Source organism: Mirounga angustirostris, unplaced genomic scaffold (genome assembly GCF_029215605.1).
Source record: "Mirounga angustirostris isolate CCGP_5_RB_7025 unplaced genomic scaffold, mMirAng1.0.hap1 SCAF_4, whole genome shotgun sequence".
Classification (NCBI taxonomy): Eukaryota; Metazoa; Chordata; class Mammalia; order Carnivora; family Phocidae; genus Mirounga; species Mirounga angustirostris.
Window position 1 is genome coordinate 276,972 of NW_026991712.1, and position 26,202 is coordinate 303,173.

The 26,202-nt window shown below is 51.4% G+C and overlaps 1 protein-coding gene across 5 annotated transcripts in view; it reads left to right on the top strand.

Moving 5' to 3' along the window:
* The window catches only part of ARHGAP39 (Rho GTPase activating protein 39), a 92,314-nt gene that overhangs the window by 27,139 nt on the left and 38,973 nt on the right, over positions 1-26,202 (top strand). For all 5 annotated transcript variants that reach the window (XR_010410463.1, XM_045895636.3, XM_064587638.1 and 2 more), the window contains one exon: positions 11,582-11,747. Coding sequence is in view for 4 of the 5 variants with exons in the window: in XM_045895636.3 (XP_045751592.1) it covers positions 11,668-11,747 (80 nt within the window). In the remaining variant the exon portion in view is untranslated. The remainder of the gene's footprint in view (positions 1-11,581; positions 11,748-26,202) is intronic.

Here is a 26,202-nt window from a genome sequence, read left to right on the forward strand (position 1 = left end):
GAGCCACCCAGGCACCCCCTAGTTTAGTGTATTTTTAAACAATCAAGATTTTTTTTTTAAAGATTTTATTTATTTATTTGACAGAGACACAGCGTGGGAGGGAACACAAGCAGGGGGAGTGGGAGAGGGAGGAGCAGGCTTCCCGCGGAGCAGGGAGCCCGATGCGGGGCTTGATCCCAGGACCCTGGGGTCATGACCTGAGCCGAAGGCAGATGCTTAATGACTGAGCCACCCAGGTGCCCCTAAACAATCAAGATTTAAGTAATAAGAAAGACATCTTCTACATCCTCCATCCTGGTGCTGTCCCTGAGCTGCCAGGAGGGCGCTGAGGCCGTTGGGTGGAGTCTCCCACCACCTGGTGACCGGTGGCCACCCCAGCTCGTGGGCTCTGGCGGGATGACCGTGGGACCCAGAGCTACCACCCCATTTGTCACAAAGCCCTCTCACATCTGTCCTCATTCCTGTCAGAGCCCAGTGGGGTCGTCCCTGCGCATGGAGGGCTTGGGGAGCAAGCAGGACCGGGGTGTTGGGCTGTGGTCACAGGCCAGCTTCTCTGCTCTGACTGCTGGCACGTGTATGCGTGATAGGCATTTTGTTCTCTCTAAACGGTCCTCCAGGGGCCCCAGTGCAGTTTTGTTGGTGAGACAAGCCCAGGACGGCAAGGACTGCAGGGGCAGGGGTGTCCGTGTGTCCTGCCTGCCAGTCACGTGGCCTCCCACAGCCGGGAGCCAAGTGCTGTCCCCCGGGAGGCAGCTTTCCAAGTACTTAGACAGCAGCACCACCCTCAGAGACTCATTCTGTGTTGCAGCCAAGTGGCTCCATACAAGTGTCCTTTCTGTGTGGGCTGCGGTCCGACATCCTTTCCCAGAAAAGCTTGAAAAGCTGGTCCTGACCCACAAGTTGATGCCGTGACTGGCAGGTCGGGTCACGGTTTCTTAGCAGTGACAGGGCGGCCCCTCTGTTGGTGGGGGTCGATGAGAAGAGCCATGCGGGAGGCGCAAGCGGGAAATGCCGGCCTGTCCTGGTCACTGTGTGTGGAGAGTGGGTTGTCGTGCCTCCAGCCTGGAGCCAAGCTCTCGGAACATGAACTGAGACGCGCTCATTGTTCAGAACTTGGAAAACTTCTTAAAAACGGCATTGAGAATGGAACTCGGGCCTTCTGAAGACAATGGCTGACTAAAGACTTATTTATCCTACTTCCCTCCCTGAAACTCTCTGAAATGAACAAAAAGAATGAAAGATAGAGAACCAGATTTAATCTACAATGAATCCAAGCAATAGCCATAGCCGGAGGAGGATGTTGCCAGACAGGGAAGAGGAGTGAAAGCCAAAGCTCTGATCAGCTTACAGCTCGTCCTTCACAAAGAGGGTTTGAGGGACACCGCTGACGGCATTGACGCGACAGGACAGGGACCGTGGTTTGGTGGGCCGCGGGGGGGCCCCACGTGGGAGCGTATGCTGAGGGAGGTGAGCTGACGCAGACACAGGTGTTCGGCTGGCATTTTCTACAAGATCCAGACTCTTCAGGGGTGAAGTGGGGAAGAAGAGGGCACGTTGCAGCTCACCATGGGGCTGCTGACCACTCGTGGCTCCTCAGGTCTTGTTTCCCACCGACTGTGGACCAGGGAGAGACCTCGGCTCCCCTGGGCCTCGGCTGCCCACGAAGTAGCCTCACAGGCACACGCTGTTGCCCTGAGCCCTGAAGGAGTGCAGGCGGGCCTTCCGTGTGCAGCCCGCCCATGGCACCGGGCACAACGAGGGCCCCACTGGCCACTCAGAAACCTTCAGGAGACTCTCTTGTTGGACCACAGGGAAGAAACTTCTGGTAGGGGGTGCTGCTGTGTGGTATGTGCCCAAAAGGGTGACCAGCCTGAGCAGAGCGCTGAGAGGAGCTGGCCCCAAGGCCATCTTGGGAACCCTGCATTTGTAGGGTCTCAACGCAGACAGCCCTATTGGGCAAGGGTGCGGATCTCTCTGCTTTTAGTTTGAGTTAGATTTCTGTCACTTGCAAACAAAAAATGTCCTAATACCAGAAACTCATTTCCAGGGCAGAGCCTGTAAAAAAAAATTGGCAATAGAACATTCTGGAATGACACGCAGGCTTGAGGCTGTTCCTTTCCTTGTTTAAAGATGAGCAATAATCAGGAAACAACATGGACCTTTATGTAGAGATGAAGGAAGGAAAGAAAGGAGGGAACAAGCACAGTTAAATTGTGGGTGAAGAAAACAGAAAGATTAGCAGATAGAAAGTTTAGACAGAGTATTTTCTGTATACTAAAAAATAGAAAATTTAAAATACATAAAAAGAAAAGAGCTCAAAGAAAAGATAGCAGGACGGGAAGTGGGCTGGCAGAGCTGAGAAAGGAAGTTAAAGACAACCCATCCATCATCAACACGACGGCCCCATTAGCAACAACAGCAGATGATGGGTTGGACTCTGCTAAAGAAGAATTCGTCCTCCAGAGGACAGGCTGCTTGGAAAGATTGTGCTGCGTAGAGAGAACTAAACAGAAAAGTGGTCAGAGAGAAGGTACCAGAAGGCTGCAGGGAGGCTCCATGTGGGGAGTCCCGAGGAGCGATGGCATCCAGGGTACACGGGACAAGCGAGGCAAGGCCTCCTGGGAGGAAAGGAAGGCTGGCTTTTTACATGGAGAGGGCGCATCACGTTTCTGGACAAAGTGGACGTGAAATGACCAGCGGCAGAAGAGGACCTGGTGAATGAACGGAGTCCATTGTCCCGCCCGCCTCGTCCTCTGCTCTGGAAGGCAATGCAGGAAGGCAGCAAGGTGAGGGGTGAAGAAATGCTCTCCAGGACTTTGTTCTGAGCCAGCTTGGCTTCAGGATGGGCGCCCCACCTGGCGGAGGTGTGTCTGCCTTCCACCTTTGGAAGGAAGGTCCTGTACCTGGAGGCAGAGTATCTACCCAGACTTCTTTTGCAGGGGAGATTTGTCCATTTTCCCCACTTATTTATTTGGTCATTTATTTATATCAGTCTGGACTTACGGATATTTATTTTATACTTTGGCTTATCATCTAATAGGAATGCCCCCCCCCCCCCCCCATTGCTTCAGCTTTGGTCATTGAGAGCTCTGTCGGCCCTTTGACAGACTCCATCATTGTGGGCTTTTTGTTTTAGCTCTTTGTTCTTTATTGCCTCAGTGGGATCCTACAGACTCATCTTGTCCTTTTCCTGCCCCAGTGATTTCAGCCATTCTCCAAGGATCCCTGGGTCCTTTTATTGGAGAATGCTGTTAGAGCCAAGAGCTGGGCACTGGCTATGATCCTCGCTGTGGGCTGTTGTTGCTTCTAGTCCTCCCAGCTGACAGAGCCGGACGTCTGTGTGTGTACAGACCACACCTCTCCAGGCAATGCACTGACCAGCGTACGTGGGTGCACACAGCTCTCCAGGCAGAGCCGTCCGCGCGTGCGTACCGCCCTGAGGTGCACGCACACACGCCACAGCAGAGACCTCTCCAGGCACAGCTGTGTGCACGCTGACCTGTGTGTGGACACACCCCCTCACGCCACACGCACAGACCTCTCTGAGTGTAGCTGTCTGTCTGTGTTGTACACTGAACGTGAGTTCTGACTCTTGTCTCCCCTCCTTCGTCACCACATGGGTCATCCCAGCCTCCTCTTCGTGCTTTGCTGAAATGTTCAGCTCCCGTGTACGCGTGTGGTGGTATCAAAACTGGAGACTCATGGGCGCCTGGGTGGCTCAGTTGGTTGGGCGACTGCCTTCGGCTCAGGTCGTGATCCTGGCGTCCCGGGATCGAGTCCCGCATCGGGCTCCCTGCTCGGCGGGGGGGTCTGCTTCTCCCTCTGACCCTCCCCCTTCTCATGCTCTCTCTCATTCTCTCTCTCAAATAAATAAATAAAATCTTAAAAAAAAAAAAAACTGGAGACTCATACTCCTGGGAAGTGACTCTGTCAACTAGCGATAATGCCTGTATGCAGTTCCTTTTCCACGACTCTTATATCCTAGCTTTTATTTCTAGAGTTACTCAGGTCAGGGGCGCCTGGGTGGCTCAGTCAGTTGAGCATCCGACTCCTGGTTTTGGCTCAGGTCATGATCTCAGGGTCGTGGGACCAGCCTCCATGACAGGCTCCACACTCAGTGGGGAGTCTGCTTGAAGAGTCTCTCCCCTGCCCCTCCCCCCACTTGTGTGTGCTCTCTCTCAAAAAGATAAATCTTTTTAAAAAATGAAGTTATTCAGGTCAGCATCTTTCCCTCCAGTCTCTCCTTTGCAATACAGGTAAATTGTTTTGTCCTGTGCTGCACTGCGTCTGGAGAACCCTTGACCTCCTAAATTATTTTCTTTTAAACATGCATACATTGAAGTTCACTCTTTTTGCTGTAAATTTCCATGGCTTTGACAAATGCATAGTATCAGATATCCATAATGGCAGTATCATACTGAATAGTTTCACCACCCTAAAAAAATCCCCTGTGGCCACCCATTCAACCTTCCTCCCTCCCCTGAATCACTGGTAGCCACAGTCTTTGTACCATTTTTATAGTTTTGTGTTTTCAGGACTACCATATATTTGGAATCCTGCATTGCATAGCCTAGAACAAACATTTTAAGTCCTTAGTTATACACTATGCCAAGATAAATTCCAAGTGATTAAGGAGTGTGTTTATTCAGTAAATGTTTGATTAATCTGTGTCGAGGATGCAGTGGTTAACAAAACATACCTCTGCCCTCATGTTGCTTACCCTCTGGTGAGAGAGGGAAATTAAATATCACAGTTGTAATGCTTTATTTGTGTAATTATGCAATAAGCAAAAGTACTTGGACTTCCTCCTGTTCACAAGATAGAGTAACAGCGATCATATTTACGCTCTCACAAGGAACTAATAAAAAGCTGGACAATAATAATGAGACCCTGGTTTTCTAAATTTGGGGTATGAGATGACAAAGTACACTGATTCTTGTTAGATGAGAATCAAACCGGGTGAGTCCATAATTTCCCAGCTCCCTGCCTGTGGGGAGTTTCCAGGTTGTGTTGCAGGGTCTGGCAGAGCCCCTGAGTTGGGGAGATGGAGCTTAGAGTCTGGGTTGGCCAGGGCGATGGGGTTTGCAGGGGAGAGCAGCAGAATAGAATGCTGCAAGCAGGGGCTTGTGGGTGGGACAGTACCATTAGTTTCCTACGGAGTGCCGGTCAGCACGTGGGCTTGAAGAAGCTATCAGAGACAGGGAGAGTCCCACAGAAGTGTTAGAGGGAATGGTGCTCAGAACTCACAAGAACACTGCGAGGGGTGCCATGTCATGAGGCTGACCAAACCTTCATAATTCACAGGGCACTGGGTAGACTACTCAGTGGTGAGTAATTAGCTATAAAATAACTACTGCTCTGGTGCCCCTACCCAATGCTAGAAGCAAGAACCAAAGGTTTCACACAGTTTCCAAGTAACCATATCCCAAGACAAAGCTCCAGAATACTTAGAGGAATTCAAACATTATTATAATATATTCCATGTGTTCAAAAAGCTAAAGGAAAAACACTGAACACATTGAGAGACATGGTAAAGAGAGTGAACTGCAAAAAGATCTAAATTAAACTTACAGAGTTGAAACTAAAATGAGGGTGTTGATACCTGGGTGGCTCAGTCAGTTAAGCGTCTGCATTCGGCTTGGGTCATGATCCCAGGGTGCTGGGATCCAGCCCCGCTTCGGGGTCCTTGCTCAGCAGGGAGCCTGCTTCTCCCTCTCCCACTCCCCCTGCTTGTGCACCCTCTCTCTTTCCCCCTGACAAATAAATAAAATCTTAAAAAAAAAAAAAAAAAAAACCTAAAATGTCTGAATGCAAAACATACTGGCTGGGATTAAAGCAGATTAGACATTGCAGAAGAAAAGCTCAGTGAACTTGAAGACAGAGCAGTAAGAACTATCCAAACTGAAACAAGGAGAGGAAAAGTACTCTTAAATAAACAGAAGAGCAGGACTGAGCTGTGGGACACCTGACAGAGACTAGTACTTGTATAATTGTAGTTCCCAATGGGAAGGAAAGGGTGCAGAAAAACTATCTGAATAATAATGGCTGAAATGCTTTCCAATTTGATGAAAACTATAAACCTAAACAATCTTAACAAACCCTAAACACAAGAAACACAGATACAGTTACACAAGGTACATCATAATCAAATTGCTCAAAACCAGTGATGAAGAGAAAACTCTTAAAAGCAGCCAGAAAAACAAGACCTGTTACATACAGAGGGGCAACGTGGCAGATGATGGCAGATTTCTCTTTGTTAAGTGTGGGTGAGGAGGCCGGGAGCAGCCAGCCTGGAACTCTGTACCAGTGTAAATACATTGTGAAATGAAGCTATCTCAGGTGTACAGAAGCTGAAAGAATTCATCACCAGCAGACCTTCAATGCAAGCAATGTGGCAGGAACTGCAGTAAAGGCTTCAGGCTGCAGAGAAATGAAACCATGTGGAAATCTGGATCTACCCAAAAGAATGAAGATCCTTGGAAACTAGCCACATGGCTAAATATAGATACATATATACTGTCTTACTACTCAAATCTCTAAAAGATAATTATTTAAATAAAAGTTGTAAGGGGGGGGTGGTTATAACATATATAGAGTAAAAAATATGACAAGAATGGCAGGAGGCCCAGGACAGGAGAAATGGCAAACTCATGTACTTCAAGTGGTATGACTTCCCTTGAAGGCAGATTATGGTAAATTAAATATGGACACTATGAACCCCAAAACATCTACTAAAATAGCAAAACAATAAATTACATACAGCTGATAAATTAACAGTCAAGATAAAATTGAATCACATAAAATACTTAATCCAAAAGGAGGCAAAAAAGAGGAAAGGGGGAACAAAGGACAGATGGGACAAACTTTAAAAAGTAACAAAATGGTAGATTTCAACCTAACCATGTCAACAATCACAAATCTAGATGGTTTAAACACCCAATTAAAAGGCAGAAGTTGGGGTGCCTTGGAGGCTCAGTCGGTTGAGTCCGAGTCTTGATTTCGGCTCAGTTACTGATCTCAGGGTCGTGAGATCGAGCCCTACGTTGGGCTCCACAGTCACCGGGGAGTCTGCTTGAGATTCTCTCCCTCTGCACCTCCCCCCACTCGTGTGCTCTCTCTCTCTCTCTCTCAAGTAAATCATTATAAAAGGCAGAATTTGTCAGCATGAAAAAGCAGTACCCAAATATATGCTGGCTACAAGAAACCCACTTTAAATACAAAGACACAAATAGGTTAAAAGTAAAAGGAAGGCAAAAGATGTACAATTCTTTTTTTTATATATAATTTTTTTTAAAGATTTTATTTATTCATTGGACAGAGATAGATACAGCGAGAGAGGGAACACAAGCAGGGGGAGGGGGAGAGGGAGAAGCAGGCTTCCCGCTGAGCAGGGAGCCCGATGCGGGGCTCGATCCCAGGACCCTGGGATCATGACCTGAGCCGAAGGCAGACGCTTAACCACTGAACCACCCAGGCGCCCCAAAAAGATGTACAATTCTAACACTAATGGAAAGAAAGCAGAGTTGCTGTAATAATATCAGATATACTGATTTCAGAGAAGATGTTTCATAATGATAAAGAGGTTACTTGACCAAGAAGACAACATAAACTTTCTTCACCTAATGGCAGAGCTACAAAACACATGAAAGAAAAACTGATAGAACTGCAAAGAGAAATCGACAAATCTGCAATTCTAGTTGCTGCTGTCAGTACCCTTAGTAATTGGGCAACTAGGTAAACAGAAAATTAGTACCGGCACAGTCAGCCCGTTCATAGAGGACTCCACCCAACAGCACGCTTTTCCAATGCATTTGAAATGTTTACCAAGATAAATCATTTGTCTGCGTCCTAAGTTTTTCTGACAAAAATGGAATTAAGTTAGGGCGCCTGGGTGGCTCAGTTGGTTGAGCGACTGCCTTCGGCCCAGGTCATGATTCCGGAGTCCCGGGATCGAGTCCCGCATCGGGCTCCCTGCTCAGCTGGGAGTCTACTTCTCCCTCTGATCCTCCCCCCTCTCATGTGCTCTCTCTCTGTCTCATTCTCTCTCTCAAATAAATAAATAAAATCTTTTAAAAAAATGGAATTAAGTTAGAAACCAATAAAAATATTGGCAAAGTAAATCATATACTTCCTTGTAATCCATGAGTCAAAGGACAAATCAAAAGGGAAATTGGAAATCTTTCGCATTGGATGAAATTGAAAACAGTCAAAATTTACGGGATGCCAGAGAAGCTGTGCTCGGAGGTAGACTTTACAACACTAAATGCCTGACTCAGAATGAAATTTTTTAAAAAGTTGCAAAACACTCAATTCCTACCTTAAACTAAAAAAAAGGAGCACAAAATAAATCCAGAAGACTGAAAGAAAGGAAATAATTCAGATCAAACTGGAAATTAAAGCAGAAAAGACAAAACTGATGAAGCCAAACTTTTTTTTTTTTTAACAAGATCAGTAAAATTGACAAACTCTGGCCAGCCAGATAAGGTGAAAGAGTGAAAAGAGCATAAATTACCAGTATCAGGAATGAAAGAGGTGGCATTACTACATATTATTCTGATCTTAAAAGGGTAATAAGAGAATGGCGTAACAACTTTGTGTCAATAAATCGGACAACTTGCATGAAATGGACAAATTCCTTGAAAGAGAAAACCAGTGAAGGTGACTCAAGAAGGAGTTGAAGACCTCGTTAGCTCTGAATCTACCAAACAAGTTAAAATTGTAATTAAAAACCTTCCCACAAAGAGAACTACGTGTCCAGATGGCCCTGCAGTAGTATCCTGCCAAACATTGAGGAACAGATAACATCAAGTCTACATAAACTCCCAGAAAATTGAGAGGATTCATTTTGTTATAGTATTATCCTGATAGTGAAACCAGACAAAGATGGTACAAGAAGAAATTGATAAGGAAATGCAAAGGAGCTAGAATAAAACAATTTCAGAAATGAGCAAAATTGGGAGGACATAGCACTGTCTGATTTCAGACCCAGGGCATTTGGAGTCAGAGACATGGTGTCTGTCCCAGATTGGAGAGGGCTTTCTGGAGGAAATGATGCAAGGGTAGACTCGGGAGCATGGAAGACCAGTCAGATGCCACAGAGGTAACCGCTGTGCCTTCTGCTCTGGACCAGCCTTGGAGGATGGGACAAGGACTGAAAGGGGTACACACCTGGAGGTGGTTGATATGAGTTGCTTTCAAAATATGGTAGATAGTTTTTAGTTTTTCAAAATTTTACTAACACTGCTCAGTATTAAATGTCGAAGCCATATAAGAAGGTCCCCTGTTTTCACTCAGAGAGACAAGGACTTAGAGTTTCTTTCTTCTTCTTCTTTTTTTTTTTTCTTAACGGCATTCCCAGTAGTTTTAAGCATTTAAATGAAAGTTGTGTGGATATTCAAGTGGCAGAAAGGAGAAGGCTGGGAGCATCTCCTCCAGCTCATGAGCCAAGCACAGTCAGGTTGACCTCTGGTGTCACCATCTCTCTGGGCCTTGGAGAAAGCGTGTAATTGGCCTGCAGTGTCCCACCTTGGGCCCCTGGCCAGCTGTGCCCTACCTGGGGCTTTGAATCTGTTTTATTTCCCCTTGACTAGTATAGTTGGGATCTGTGGGTCAGTCTCTGCTGGGGAGGGTCCTGTCCTGGTACTGTCCTGGGACAGTGTCCCCAGTGACTCTCTTGCTCATTTCTGCAGGCTTTCTCCTGAAGAGACACATGTGTACAGAAAAGTGTGAACGGGGTGCCTGGGTGGCTCAGTTGGTTAAGCATCTGCCTTCGGCTCCGGTCATGAGCCCAGGGTCATGGGATGGAGCCTCAAGTCGGGCTCCCTGCTCAGCGGGGAGTCTGCTTCTCCCTTTGCCTCTGCCCCTCCCCCTGCTTGTGCTCTCTCTCTCTCTCTGACAAATCAATAAAGTCTTAAAAAAAAAAAAAAAACGTGAGAGCCTGGGTGGGAAGCTCCTGAGCTTTCATAAACCACTTGCATAAATGGTGCCAAGCTGAACCCCGAATGGCACTGCCACTTGGGCCCCTCCCCTCAGTACCTGGCCTGGAGGCTCCTGATTTCTGACAGCAGAGCTGACTGCCTGATCGTGAACTTCATGTGCATCTGATTGTGTTCGGCCTCGCACTCTCACGCTCTGCTGAGAGACTCCTGCATGAGCTTGGGTGGTCCATTCTGCCGTGATGAGCGTTGGGCAGTTTCCCGTGCGGGCTGTTGTGACCAGGGCTGCTGGGCATGCTGTGTGCAGGTCTCTGCCAGACTGAATCGCTGTCAGGGGAAGCCCTCCGTGGGGGCCGGGGTATGTGCGGCTTTAGCGAGTACTGCCTGCTGTGGTCCTGAGCAGGTTAACCCATCTCCCGAAGCCCTGGTGAGCCTCCATACCCTTGCCAGCACGTGGTGGGTTTTCTTTCCCATTTTAGCCATTTTGGTCAGTGCAACTAAAATATAATTAGCCATTATGCTCTGCATTGCGTAACATTTCCCTGATGACTAAAGAGGTTGAGCATGTTTCCATGTGTTTATTAGCCACGTAAATACCGGTTTTTTTGTAAAGTGTGTTTTCAAGTCTTTTTTCTCCATTTTTCTACTGGATTTTCTGCCTTTTTCTAGGAATTTTGTATGAGTCCTGGGCATAGTCCTGGGCTACCTTTGTCAGATGAGATAAGTGTGCATGTGTACTGGATTGTGCATGTTCTCTAGAACAGGTATTTCCCGGGCGCCTGGGTGGCTCAGTCGTTGAACGTCTGCCTTCGGCTCAGGTCATGATCCCAGGGTCCTGGGATCGAGTCCCACATCGGGCTCCCTGCTCCGCGGGAAGCCTGCTTCTCCCTCTCCCGCTCCCCCTGCTGTGTTCCTGCTCTCGCTATCTCTCTCTCTGTCAAATAAATAAATAAAATCTTTAAAAAAAAAAAATTTAGAACAGGTATTTCCCATTCTGGACTTGCCTTTTTACTCAATGGTGTCTTGATAAACAGGGGCTCTTAATTTTATTATGGTCAATTTATTTTTCTTTGTGGTCAGAGGTTTTTTATGTCTGATTAAGATACCTGAACCTACTGTAAGACTACAGACATTTTCTTCTACATTTTTTCTAAAAGCCTAGTTGTCTTACTCTTCAGACGTTCGTCTAGATGTTCATCTAGAGCAGAGTTCTGTGGGCTGGCTGAGGCAGGGGTCAGGGTCATCTTCTTCCATGAGTACATGCAGTCAGCACACCACCATGTTTGAAAAGTCCACTCATTGTCACAGATCAGGTGAGCCTAGGTGTGGTCAGTTATCTGTGAGCATGTCCTTGTGTGGGCCCCGCCATGCTCCTGGGGCTCGTTACCACAGCAGTGCCAGGTGGGTGGTGCTGTCCCCGTCAGAGAACCGAGGACACTGTGTGTGAGAGGTGGCGGGCCGCTTGCCCAGGGCTGGCCGGTGAGGGGCGTGGGTGCTCTCCATGGGCCGGGGCTCGGGGGCCGGGCACAGGGGGCACAGAAACTGTGCTCGGGCCTGGGTGTTCCTTGTTCTCACCAACGCACGGGGCTGTACTGGAGAAGATGTTTCCTGAATGTATATGCTTAGAGGTGTTTGCTCTCTCACAGGGCGGTGCCTTCCTGACTGACACTGGAGGGAGAGTCCCGATGAGCCGCTGACTTCTGTCCACCTGGGTCCTCAGGAAAAGACTGCAATGTCCCAGACACGGGATTATGAATGTGAGAGCCATGACGCTGGTGTGCAAGAGCCCCGGATTTCAGGATCAAGCACGAGGTGAGGAGAGGCGTCTGTGTGGCTGAGTTAGCAAAGGACTGGCTGCCTCCCTTTCAGAGGAGGAATGGCGGCTGTTCATCACCTATGGGGTGGGGGTGAGTCGTTGTCCCACCTGCACCCAACAGGACTGGCAGCTTTCAGGCGTGATCTGTGCTTGCTTCTGAATTGGATGTCCTCCTGTGGAAGCCCCGTCCCCAGGGGTGGCCCTGCTTCCTGCCACAGACGCACCACAGAGGAGGGGCTTCTCCTCATGCAGGTGGCCTTGGATACCCTGCAGGCCCGTGGCTGGACCCAACTCCACATGCCTGCTCTGGGCATCAATCCGCAGCAAGGCAGGTGGCCGTAGTTCATCATTTTTATTTTTCATAGTTTTAGCTCTACTTGGAAATAATTCCATATTTATAGGAAACTTGCAAGAGCAGAAACGCTGCACTGAACACTTGCGTCCCCTTGCCCTGATTCACCCTCGTGGCCTCTGTGTGTACCTCCCCTCCCTTCACACAGGGCTGTCTCTCCGAGTCTCCGGGGGCTTGCCCAGGAGAGACGTCGCTGTGAGTAAATCTGGGCGGGGGCAAGTCTCCTGTCTCGTCTGCCTCACAGTCCTGCTTCGGCCGCCGCTTCCTGTCAGCCGTCCCCACGTCTCCCAGCCCTCCTGCACATGCTCACGCCACCCAGCCCACGCTCTTCCACGCTCCTCCCACAGCCGTCCTCTCTCTGCCTTTTGCAACATTGACACTCTTTAAGGCAATAGTGGCCCTTTTTATTATTATTTTTTTTATTTTTTAACAATTTTATTTATTTGACAGAGAGAGACACAACGAGAGAGGGAACACAAGCAGGGGGAGCAGCAGAGGGAGAAGGAGGCTTCCCGCGGAGCAGGGAGCCCGATGCAGGGCTCGATCCCAGGACCCTGAGATCATGACCGGAGCCAAAGGCAGACACTCCACCCACTGAGCCACCCAGGCACCCCAACAGTGACCCTTTTTTAAATGGAGAACTTGGTTTGGATTTGAGGGTTTCTTAGCAGAATGCTGCACAGTGTGTCTTACCCTTCTCAGAGTCTCCCCTCTGCAGGTGCACGTCCACCTACCTGCTCTTCACTGGTTTGGGCATTCTGCTTGTTTCTGACACAGTCCGGTCTTTCCTGGGAGCACCCAGGCTTCCCAACTACAGCATCCCTTCCGCACCCACCAGTCGGCACACAGCACCCCGCGGGAACTAGAGCCCCCTTCTCCCTGCTCATGCTGGCATCTGCTCCTTCTCAGTGCATACTCATAAATTCCTTTCTGCTTTACATGGTTTGTAGTTAATTCCTGCTCCTAATTACTTTGGTGTGGCATTGTCCCAGATTGGGCTGGTGAGGGGTTCCTTCCCCTGTGTGCCCATGACTCTTGGATGCCCCTTCCTTCTGGTTCCAGGCGTATCTTGTGCTGCAGCCCCGCTTAGAGGCAGCTGTTTCTCTAAGCAGCCCTGGTCCCTACCTCCTCCGCCCCCCGGGGAAGACAGGCACTGGAGGGCCTGTGCGGGGGCTCGGCATGCTCGAGACTCTGGCGTTGTTTGACTCTTGGCCCTGTAGGCAGGCTAGAAAAGGCGTGCACGAGTGTGCATGTGACCACACGCCTGTACCCAGTACACACGCTGAGTTCACACCAGTGTCTCCAGCTCCAGCCCATTCCCAGCAGGCCTGCACTTCCTTCTCCTGTTCCACAGCCTTACCCTCTTTTGATCAGGGAGACCCTGCTCCCAAGAGCATTGGCACATTTACTCGTTTGCTCATCTGATAACATACCCAAAAACTGTTTTAGAGTTGCTTCATCCATTCCGTTACAAAAATGCATATATAATGCTAAAAAACGTTCAGGATTTCCTTGGACCCCAGCTGCCATGTGCACTCTGCTCAAGAACAGGAGTATGGAGTCTAGTCCCGCTCTCACCTGGTGTGGCTCCTTCTCCCCTTTGTTGGGGTCATGCTGGTCATTGAAATACAGTAGGGTCATCTGTTCCATTCATTCTCCCTTTCCTTACTCACTTCATTTGTTTTTAAACATGTCGACCATTAACATGCTTCCAAAACGCACAGTTGCATCAGGTACATTCAGACCTCTGTGCCCCCACACGCCTCTTGCAGGTAGTTTTTCTGGCCTCCCTCCTGTGTTGGTTTGTGAGGGTCCCCTCAGAGACCACCCCCTTGACAGCATGGATGCCATGGTATTCGGCCAGTCTCGTGTTGGACGTGTTGGTAGTTTCCAGTATTGTACAGTTACGAGGGACGCTACAGCAGAAAGCCTGTGCTTTGTGATTTTGTGTTGTTGGAGGTGTGTCTTCAGGTAAATTCAGGCGAGGGGCCACAGGGTCGTAGGTATTGGCTGCCACATGCCCTCCACGGAGCCCCGTTTGCTGTGCCCAGCCGCCCACAGCCTCCCTGGGACAGCGCTTGGGGTGGGGGACACGGCTCTCAGTACAGCTTGGGTTTTATGTCTGATGCCAGGACTCGTGGGACATCTCTTTTTCCCATTTTTTTATAGTACTTTTGTTTCGTTTTTTGCTCAAATTTGTATATGAAGCATATGAGCCTCTTATCTGTAATTTATATTGCAAATATTTAATATTTTCACTAAATGTGTCCAAAAAAACAAACTATTTTTTACTTTACACTTTATTGATCTTTTCTTTTAGTGCATCTGGAGTTTTAGTCGCCATCAGAAGATCTTCCCGTTCACTGTGGTTGTGGGGAAAGACAAAGTTTCCTCGCTGTGCTGGTTCAGTTTGGCTCTTGTGCTTATGGAGCTCCTTCTTACGTACAGTGTGGATGTGCCTTTTTCGCTCTCCAGATGCCATCCAGTGGTCTAGCACCTTTACCCTACTCTGCAGTGTGTGTCCTGGTTTCATAAGGCGCTGGGTCTGCTTCTGCCCTTCAGTTGGCCCCGTTGACCTCTGCACACGTCCTGCATGTCCTGGCCTGGCCACATTCTGACTTAACTGAGGCTGCGTGGGTCTGCTGCTTTCTGGCCCGCTCTCCTCACAGCTGACTTCCTGCGGTTTGCGTACCTCCCAGGGCACAGTCAGCACCTGGCAGAACACATGGCAGCCAGCTCAGCCTCCCACAGCGCCCATGCCACCGGGGCCCAGGTTGTCTTCTTACACACAGGGCCCTGGAGGCCCATGGCAGCTGTTGGGCTGATCTCTGGCAGGGTAGATGCCAGGCCCTCTCTGCCCCAGCACCGTGGGCCCCCGCCCCGTGAGCCCGGCCCCGTGAGCCCCGGCCCGTGTGCCCCCGCCCCGTGTGCCCCGGCCCCATGAGCCCCGGCCCCATGAGCCCGGCCCCGTAGGCCCCCGCCCCATGTGCTCCTGCCCCGTGAGCCCAGCCCGTGTGCCCCCGCCCCCTGAGCCCCCACCCCGTAGGCCCCTGCCCCGTGTGCCCCGGCCCCGTAGGCCCCCGCCCCGTGAGCCCGGCCCCGTGGGCCCCGGCCCCGTGGGCCCCCGCCCCGTGGGCCTCCACACCATGAGCCCCGGCCCCGTGGGCCCCCGCCCCGTGAGCCCGGCCCCGTGGGCCCCCGCCCCATGTGCCCCCGCCCCGTGTGCCCCCGCCCCGTAGGCCCCTGCCCCGTGGGCCTGCTCCCCCAGAGTTTTCGTGTTGGCTGGTGGCTGGTGTGCAGCTTCAGCTTCTGTACTGACACCCAGGGAGCCTGGGGGTCTGTGTGTTCTTGTCTCCTCACTTTTCTTCCTCTGGGAATAATCTCTCATCGTTTTTTCTGTGAATCATTTGTCTTTTTTTTTAAGATGTTACTTACTTACTAGGGAGAGCGAGCGAGCATGAGCAGGGGCAGCGGCAGAGGGAGAGGGAGAAGCAGGCCCCCCGCTGAGCCGAAGGCAGACGCTTCACCGACTCAGCCGCCCAGGTGCCCTGTTTGGTTGGTTTTTGATGAACAAACATTTTAAATTCCAACATGGTCTGTCTCACTGCTTTTCTCTGCTTTCATGTCTTTTCTGTCTGATTTAATAAACCCTTTCCTGACTGAGGTCCTGAAGCTCTTCTAGGTGTTTTAAGGTTTGAATCGGTGGGTTCTCACTGGACGGTTTTCTGTAGAGACAGTTGACCTGGGCTGTGAATGCCACCTTTCCCCCAAGGGGGAGATCGGTGAGGGGCTTTCTTTTCTTCCGTCCATGTGTCTGTGTGCACACTGGAGCATACCGCCTGCTTGGCTTCCTGGCAGGCCTTCGTGCGCCCCCTCCCGCCCTTTTCAGAATGCCGTGGCTCTGTATAAATGATAGTCAGTCTGTCCCCCACCCAGAAGACGTGTCCTGTTGGGATGCTGACTGGCAGTGTATCAAGACCACACGCTGATTTGGGGGAAATGCCTATGAAGATCGAGTGCCCTGCTAGACGTGTTCCCAGGACCGTGTTCTTGCGGCCGTCCTTCCTCCGTGTCTCTTGTCCCTGTTTTCTCCCGTCCCTTCCCAAGGCCCTAATGCTCCCAATGTCCTCGGTGCTCAGAGTGCTGGTCCTGCCAGGTGTGGCAAGTGGTGTCGTGGTTGAGTCTCCTCCGTCCAGTCGCTTCTCGGTTCCCTTCGGGGGTGTGACCGCGCACCGAGGCGTGAGAGGCGTCGGGCTCTGCTGTCGCTCTGAGGGAAAGACTGGCTGCCGTGGGGATGCTGAGCACCCCAGGCTCACACACCAGTCTCCCCACGGCGCTGTGTCCGCCCGGCGCTTCACCTTCTGGTGGCTCCGGCACGGTCAGAGAGGAGCTGCTGGGGCCGATGCCGTGGGCAGGCTCGGGAATGCACACCTGCAGGTGTCCTGGCCCTCTGGGCCTTGACGAGGCAGTTTACCTGGTATCCCTTGGACCGAGGCCAGAGGGGAAGACCATGTGAGGGAGGGCACGCGCGCCTCTCCCTGTGCCCGCGGTAAGCAGGCGGCCGAGCCGACTCAGGCCGAACCTGCCGGCCCGGAAGTGGGATCGGACATCATGGTGGGTCCAGTGGTGTCTGCCCAGCGCCTAGGACGCTGCCAGCTGAGCGATGAGGCCCGTGGGTTGTGGAGCTGTGCCCTCCGGTGTGCCTGAGTAGGTGTGAGGCTTCCTGAGCCTGAAATGCCCGCTGCGTGCACAGCGGCACCTGGATGTGGGCAGGCCGGCGTGCTTGCCGCCTTCACCTTCCCAGGTGGTGCTCGTGGCCCCACCTGGGTTCCACACGTGCACCCCGCTCCCTCCTTGAGGGATGACCGAGCCCCGGCCGCAGTTCAAGAGCTGGGGCACAGCATTGGTCAGGGCCCCTGGTCAGGGAGAGCAAAGGGGTTTGCCCTTCAGGCAGGGTTTACGGGCAGGGGACGGCTCAGCACCCTGTGGCCCTCGGGGCAGTGAGAGGACAGGAGGGCACAGCAGGCCCAGCCGTTTCTTTCTGGGGGGCTCTGGGGTCTCTGCAGCCCATCCCATGGTTTTGCTCTCAGGCTGCTGCCTGCATTGATGAATTCATTTAGCAGTGAGAGTGGGTTTGGTGCCTGCCGGGGTCTGGGACTTGGAGTCTTCATGGCCACACCGGCTGTCTGTAGGAAGCAGGAGAGTGACTAGACAGCAGCTGCACAGAAGGAAACACAGTGGCCAGTCAGATGATGGGGTGCTGGGAGTTTAGGACAGAGCGTTGATGTGAAGTCTGAGGACAGGACAGGTGAGGTCTCTACTAGATGCCAACAATGTAGAAGGGTGGGAGAGGCGTGAGGTCCCCGCCACTGCAGGCTTCGCAGCAGGACGGCTGCATGGGGCAGGGGCAGTCCCTGGGGTGGGCGCTGATGCTGGGAGGGCCAGAGGCCTGGAGGGGGCCCCAGGGACCCAGGCGTGCAAGGAGCCAGTGGGGACGACCAGGGGCTGGGCACTGGCAGAGCCCTGCTCCCTGCTCAGGCCATGGCCAACTCGCATGGGAGCCCAGGGCCATTCCGGCCTGTGAGCTTCTCCAGGTGGCACCGGCTCTGGAGGACGTGCTCTGTCCTCAACACCAGCCACCCTGCAGGAAGTCTCTGCTCCTCCACACCCCACCCTGTCTCCCCTCTGCCTTCCCTGGGGAGCATCCCACTTTGCAGCCCCGACGCGGACCTGCTGGGCTCCCCGGAAGTGGCAGTCCTTTTTCTAAATGAGATACAGTTCACGTAAAATTTACCCTTAAACAGTGTGTAGTCAGTGTTCTTCGTGTATTCGCAAGGTTGCGCGGCTGTCAGCACTGTGCATCTGGAACATTGTCCCCCCTGCCCAAAAGGAGCCCTGTGTCATCAGCAGCCGCCCCCACCCCCTGTCCCAGCCTGGCAACCACTAATCTACCATCTCTCTCTCTGGATTTTTCTGTTCCTGACACCTGACATAAATGAGATCACACAACAGGTGGTCTTTTATGATTGGCTTCCTTTCCTCAGGTAGTGTTTTCAAGGTTCATCCACGCTGTAGCACGTTTCGGGGCTTATTCCATTGTATACACATACCACATGCATGTTGTTTATCCGTTCGTCGGGTGACAGACGTTTGGGCTGTTTCCACTCTTTGTCTGTTGTGATTCGTGCTTCTGTGAACATTGTGCACAGGTTTCTGTGTAGACATGTCTCTGTTTCTCTTGGGTCAGAGAAACGCTGGGAATTTCTGAAGAGCTGACAGACTCTTTCCTAGAGTGGATTCCCACCAGCAGAGTATAAAGGTTGCAGTTTCTCCACATCCTCTCCAATACTTGCTATGTTTTTTTTTTTTTAAGATCTTATTTATTTATTTGACAGAGAGACACAGCAAGAGAGGGAACACAAGCAGGGAGAGTGAGAGAGGGAAAAGCAGGCTTCCCGCGGAGCAGGGAACCCGATGTGGGGCTCGATCCCAGGACCTGGGATCATGACCTGAGCTGAAGGCAGACGCTTAACAACTGAGCCACCCAGGAGCCCCTAATCTTAATTTTTTTTTAAGATTTTATTTATTTATTTTGACAGAGAGAGACACAGCGAGAGAGGGAACACAAGCAGGGGGAGTGGGAGAGGGAGAAGCAGGCTTCCTGCCGAGCAGGGTGCCCGATGCGGGGCTCGATCCCAGGACCCTGGGATCATGACCTGAGCCGAAGGCAGATGCTTAACGACTGAGCCCCCCAGGCTCATAGCCATCCTAGTTGGTGTGGAGTGGAGTCTCATCGTGGTTTGATTTGCATTTCCCTGACGACTGATGATGTTGAGCACCTTTTTATGTGTGTGTTGGCTCTTTGTTTATCTTCTTTGGAGAAATGCCTATTCAGATTTTTTGCCCATTTTTTAATTGGGTATTTATCTTGTAAGAGTTCTTTATATATTCTAGATACAAGTTCTTGATCAGATCCTTGATTCGCAAATGTATTCTCCTATTCTGTGGTTGTCTTTTCACTTTCTTGATGGTATCGTTTGTAGCCCAGAAGTTTTTAATTTCTTTTTAAGATTTTAGGTTACTTATTTGAGAGAGAGAGCGCACAGAGGCAGAGTGGGGGAGAAGCTGACTCCCCACTGACCAGGGAACCTGACGTGGGGCTCGATCCCAGGACCTCGAGATCATGACCTGAGCCGAAGGCAGACGCTTAACCAACTGAGCCACCCAGATGTCCCAGAAGTTTCCAATTTTTATCAAGTCCAGTTTATCTGTTTTTCTTTTGTTGCTCATGTTTTTAGGGTCAGATCTAAGAATCCATGGCCAAATCCAGGGTCATGAAGATATACCCCTATGTTTTCTTCTCAGTTTTATAGCTTTAGCTCTTACATTTAGGCCTTTGATCCATACTGAGTTAACTCTTGTATGTGGTGTGAGGTAAGGATCGAGCTTCCTTCTTTCGCATGTGGTCATGCAGTTGTCCCAGCCCCGTTTGCTGGAAAGACTCCCCTCTCCCCAGTGAATGGGTCTGGTACCCTTGTTATAAGAATCTGGAGGGCAGAGATGTGCCTGGTCACTCTTATGTCCCTTTCACCTGGTAAATTGCCTGGCACATATTTGACACTCATTAGGTTCTTTCAGGAAATACTTCTTTGAACACATCATTGTCTGCAGGTGAACCTCTCCAAGAACTGGGGAAGGCTGGAAGGGCCCTTCATGTTGACTTTGGTTCAGGCCACACCCAGCACTCCGAGGGGGCCTCGGGCCAGCCTGCCGCCCTTAGGTGTCTGCACAGTCATCTTAGTCCCGATCTCATGCTCTTCTGCGTCTGCCACCGAGCAGCTCCTTTTCACTAATTCACCTCAAATACTGCTGCCAGTCTGTCACCTGCAGCGTTCCAGCCCCTCCTGGCAGCAGAACCCCACAGGGGCAGTTGGAACGGTTTCTCATCACATGCCTGGTGGCAGAGCGTCCTTGCACTGTGCAGGCCCTCTGTCCGAGTGCTGGGTATAGGCAGCACTAACCCCAGGGATGAGGTGCATTTTCTCCAGTCCACACCAAGTGCCCTCTCCCCAACCTGCCTGGAGAGGGTCTGGATGGGGGAGATGACCACAGGCCCAGCCCAGCTCCGCTGTGTCTCCTCCTTGCTCTGTGCAGGGACCCACGTCCTCTGTGCATTCTCTGTCCCTTGGTTCCCCAAGGGTCTTGGCTCAATGCTGCACCCCAGGGGTGACCAGAACATTCTTCTGAAAAAGCGGGGATTCTACCCACGCACCCACAGGAGTGCGCCAAAAAGGGAACAGATGCTATTCTCTGTTTAGAAAGAATTAGAGCTATTAAATTCGCTTGAAAGTGCTTCTTTAGGGCTTAGAATGTTCAGTTCAGTGCTTTCTCAGCTTCTATGCCAGAACAGTCCTTCCTTTGGGAGTGTCTGGACTTTCGTTCTGGTCAAATCCAGCACAGCTGTGTGAGGAGGTGGGATGCGGAGACTACACTCGGCCTCGCAGATGCCCCACTGTGGGGCAGCTTCCTGTGGGCGCGAGGATGCCACGCTTTATCCGTGCAGAGAGCGCCAGCCCTGAGCACACGGCCGACCTTCCATTCCCACCTCCAGCAGCATCCCACCCACCTGGGGGTCTGCGCCCTGTCCCCTCTGGGCCTGCCCCTCTCCTGACTTCTCAGGTCCCCCTTCCCTCTTGTCTTGCTGTGTCAGCCCCCAGGGAACACCCACTTGACCTTGGGGCAGACTCCTGCCTGGCCTTCCAGAAGTCTCCATCCTTGTAACCTGTAGATCAGCTTGAGTGAGATCATATCAGCCCTGTCCAGAGCCGTGCTTGGGCCTTCTCTCTTCACTTGAGCAAGACCCACAGCTGCCCTGGCCTCCAGGCTTCTGCCTCCAGGCACCTTTTTGGGGGTCCCCCTCTCTGTCCTTCACTTCCTTCTCTGCCTCAGGCAGAGAGAGCCTGTGGTCATCCAGCCTGTCTTCGAAGTTTCCACAGGTCCCTTTCCTATTCTGTGGCCCATGTGCATCAGTGATTGCCTGAGTATGGGGTGCCGTCCGCTGGCATCCCAGTATTTGCCAGGAGGGAGAGAAGAGGTCCCCATGTAAGGGGCTCTGTGGGTGGAGGTGCGAGCGGCTGGCTGGCCTGTGAGGAGAGCCTGGCCAGATCAGGAAGCTGAGAGTGGAGGCTCTGAGTTTGCTGAGAGTGCATGCCGTTCCTGGGACGACTCAGGCTGGCATGGGTTTCACGGGTAGAATGACCCAATTCACAGGTTTAGGACTTGCTCCATCCTCAGGGAGGGGACTGGCCAGCTGGCAGCCAGCCGGGTGATCCAAGTAGGTGAAGGCAGTGGGGGCAGAGGTGAGGGGCTCCATGCTAGGTCAAGACATACCTCACGGCAGGGAAGAGGGTCGCCCTGTGCATTTGCATCTGGGTGGGGAGCAGGGCTCGTGTGGTTCCACTTGGTGCCGTGGGGCAGTTGGAAAGCAGATTTCCATGTGAGCAGCGAGGCGATGGTTGTGGAGGATGGTCCTGGGAGGGGCAGCCCTGGAGATGAAGAGGGGACTCCTACCCCACCTTCTGCAGGCACTGGCCTTGCACGGTGGCTCGTGATCAGAAGCTGCATGGGACCTAAGAGGCCCCAGGGATGGCTGCACCCCAGACACACTGCTGACAGGCCTGCTTCCTGTCCTCACACTTCTGCCTTGTTCCCTCATGCTATCTTGTCCCCAGAACACCCTGTTCTTCCTTCCACAGGATGACTGGCGCATGGTGGGTGGTGGAGCCACGAAGTCCCCGTGGCCTCCCCCAAGAGCAGCCCAGTTTGACTGCAGGTGGAGGGAGGTGGGAAGGGTGTGGCTTGCAGAGGGAGTGTACTCCGTTGCCACACGATGTGCAGCTTCTCCCTGGGCCAGGTGCTCAGGATGTCATGGTCGGGGGCTGAGGCTCAGGCAGTGACAGCCACAGAAGCAGTGATCCCCTGAGGGGGCTTTGGGTTCTGCAGGCCTGTGGCTGGGGCACTGGCCAGTCTCCTGCGGTGTGAAAGGGTGGGAGTGTGGCAGACGGAGTGGGATTGGGTGAGGGGTGAATCGTGTGCTCATGGAGGGTCGCAAGGGGAAGCTGCACGTAAGGGGGAGCTCCACCCTCAGGGTTCTCTGTGAGGCCGTTTGTGGGACATCCGTGGAGAAGAGGCAAGAGGGTGAGGTGAGGCCTGGAAGCATTCTGAGCATTTTGCCATGTCCCATGGACAGTATGGTGAGGGCCGGGGTGGACCCTGTAGAGCTTCGCACCGTGGTGCCCACCCTCCCCATTGTTGGGTTTCTTCCAGTAACACTTAGCAGTCCTATTGCAGTACCAGAGAGGGACCTCAAGCGAGTTGGACCTAGAGGATAAACACATAAGGAAACAGGGCATCAGGAGTGAGACCCGGCAGAGAGAGGCCCCTAAAATATGCCAACATTGGAATTATCTATGTTTAAAGAACCATGAGACGGGGTGCCTGGCTGGCTCCATCGGTGGAGCGTGAGACTTCTGATCTCGGGGTTGTGAGTTCAAGCCTTACGTTGGGTGTAGAGATTACTTAAAAAAAAATCTTGGGGCGCCTGGGTGGCTCAGTTGGTTAAGCATTTGCCTTTGGCTCAGGTCATGTTCCCAGGGTCCTGGGATGGAGCCCCACATCAGGCTCCCTGCTCAGCGGGGAGCCTCCTTCTCCCTCTGCCTGCCACTCCCCCTGCTTATGCTCTCTCTGTCTCTGACAAATAAATAAAATCTTAAAAAAAAAAAAAGTATGAATTGTGGGGCGCCTGGGTGGCTCAGTCATTAAATATCTGCCTTCAGGGGCACCTGGGTGGCTCAGTCGGTTAAGCGACTGCCTTTGGCTCAGGTCATGATCCTGGAGTCCCGGGATCGAGTCCCGCATCGGGCTCCCTGCTCTGCAGGGAGTCTGCTTCTCCCTCTGACCCTCCTCCCTCTCGTGCTCTCTGTCTCTCATTCTCTCTCTCGCAAATAAATAAATAAAATCTTAAAAACAAATAAATAAATAAATAAAATTTAAAAGAAAGCATCTGCCTTCGGCTCAGGTCATGATCCCGGGGTCCTGGGATCGAGCCCCGCATCGGGCTCTCTGCTCAGCAGGAAGCCTTGCTTCTCCCTCTCCCACTCCCCCTGCTTGTGTTCCCTCTCTCTCTGTGTCTCTCTCTGTTAAATAAATAAAATCGTAAATAAATAAATAAATAAAGTATGAAATGTTTAAAAAAATAAAGTAAAATCTTAAAAAAAACAAAACAAAACTGTGAGAAGCTTGCACATGTGAACAGAGAATAGGAGACCCTGAAGAATGACAGTGGGAATCTGGAAAAGAACCAACAGGCTCAACACAGCTGAAGAGAGAATTAACAAAATGGAGAGAGAAACTGAAAAAGTGATCTGGTGTGTGGCAGGCAAGACAGAACAGGTACACACATGCTCCATGACGTGTGTGACGGTCCCTGTGTAGCATTCCAGGAGGAGGCAGGGGGCTTGGGAGGGTGTTGAAAAGATGGAAATTGAAAATTTTCCAGAATTGTTTAAAGATACCCACCCTCAGATCCAGGAGTCCCCCAGATCCTTCATTTCAGTAGTGAAAAGTAAACCCACACCTGGGTGTATGTCCCAGAGAATCTGCAGAACACAGAAAAGGAGAATTATTTGTTCTGTTTATTGGCCAAATTATTTATATTTTCTACATAGACAATTATATTACACACAAAAGATGAGAGGTCTTTTCCTTGTTTATTCACAGGTGAATCCATAGTAAGTTGTTAGAGTCAATAAGAAAATTTAGGAAGATTACTTATAAAAATAATATACTGGGGCACCTGGGGGGCTCAGTCGGTTAAGCGTCTGCCTTCGGCTCAGGCCATGATCTCGGGGTCCTGGGCCGCTTCAGGCTCCCTGCTCAGCGGGGAGTCCGCTTCTCCCTCTGCCTCTGCTGCTCCCCCTGCTTATGTTCCCTCTCTCTCTCTGTCTCTTTTCTCTCCAATAAGTAATCTTTTTTTTTTAAATCTTAAAAAGTAATATGCAAAATAAACTGTGTTTCTGTCCACCAGCAACAATCAAAAAATTATTTATAAAGTTAACAATGCAAAAAGTGAACACTACCAGGCAGGCCGGGGTGAGGAGTCAGCAACGTTGCTGTGCATAGCTCAGGGGAGAGCAAGCTGGGGTCTTCTGGACAGTTGGTGTGCAACCTGGGATGCAGCATTCCCATCTCTGCAGGCTTCTGCATCCCCTGCCAGGGCTCATGGATAAGGATGTGCACAGCGGGGCTGAGAGAGATAGTTCCAGATGGCAAACAACCCACACGTCCATCAGCAGCAGAATTGATCAAGAACGTGTGACCGGGGAGCCTGGGTGGCTCCATCGCTGGAGCATGAAACTCTTGATCTTGGGGTCATGAGTTTGAGCCCCATGTTGGGTGTAGAGATTACATACATACACACACAAACTAAAAGTAAACCCAAACAAAACACCGTGTAAAGGATTCACCCAGGCAGTGCGGTGGGCCGGGAGCTCGAGTGGGCAGCAGCTGGGCAGACAGCATCAGTGAGTTTCAGTTGCAAGTGAAAGAAACGAAATGCACAAAAAAATTAGTTTTATTGGGGGAATATACGATTAAAAAGTAGACACACCTAAATCAATTGGTTTAGGGTTATCTTCAAAGATGGTAGAACTAACTGTAAAGGCAAGGAAGCAGTCTGAAGCTCGGGACAGTGGTGTCTTCAGGGTGAACAGAGGTGTTGTGGGTGTGTGTCCAACACTGCCTTGTTTTATTTCTTGGGGAGCGATGGCTACACCAGTGTTAAGTCATAACTGCTCATTAAACTTATTCCTGTATTCTATACATTTCTCTGTATATGTTATAGGTCATGATTTTATTTTTAAAAAGAATAAACATACCATTTACAATAGTGTGTGTGTATGAAGCCTGGGAGTAAATCTGACAGAAGACGTACACAGCCTTTAAAGAAGACCTAGCTGAGTGGGTACACCATGGTTTGGGTGGAGCACGTGTCTGATCCTCCTGGGTGGGCCAGCAGAGTTTGTAGGAAAGAGCGAGGGCTGGGAGTAGTCAAGACGGGCCTGAGGAGGACGCCGAGCGGGGACTCTGGAAATGCACACTGCTCGCAGCTGGCATGGTGAGGACAACAGAGTGCTGGTCAGGTTCAGACTGACCCACAGAGCGGGCGGCACGCTCAGACGCGGGGCTGTCGTGGAGAGAAGGGTGCTGTGCGCCGACCGTCCTCAGAGGCCCAGTTGTCTGCGTGGGGAAAGTGAAATGTCACACAGCAGAAGGCCAGATACAGAAACGACTTCAATAGGAGGCAAAGCTATAAAACTCTGACAGTCGATTTCAGAGAGAAGAGTTTTGACCTAGAAGTAGGGAAGATTTCTTAAACAAGGTAAAGGAGGAGAAATCAGGGAAGAAAAGATGTACGAATTAAACTACATTAAAATCAAGACTTTCCACCAAAAAAGCAAAAGGCACCATGGAGTGAGAACACGTTGTAAAAGCTTGGAAAACAGAAAGTGGGAAGGAGAAAAGGTTTTGTCCTCCTGCCACCACAGTGGCCGCTGCTGACAGACGAACACACGCAGAGGGAATGGCGGGTCATCAGTGGGAGAGTCTGGTGAGACGTCAGCCGGATGCATAAAGCGTCTCCCCACGAGGCCTGTCCCCACCACGAGGAGAGGGGGCAGAGTGGGGGTGCTGCCGTGGCCGTGGCCACACGCTCCTGCCAGGCTCGAGCACAGCTTCCTGACTAAATCCCCGCGTGTGTGCTGTGGGGCGGTAATGTGGGGAATCCGGAAGGCCGTCCGTCGCCTTACTGTTCCGTAAGTCTGAAATTGTTTCTGTTCTGGACGGACTGTGCATGTTGGTATTTGGAGGCCCGTGTCCCCCGTGTTGTGCGTGTTGGTGGTATTTGGAGGCGAGGCCTTTGGGGGGGCTAGGTCTTGAAGGTGGCAGCCCCATGATGGGCTTCGTGCCCTGAGAGGGCACACTGCCCCTCTCTGCTGTGTGAGGGCACAGTGAGGAGCTTCATCTGCAGTCGGAAGGGTTCT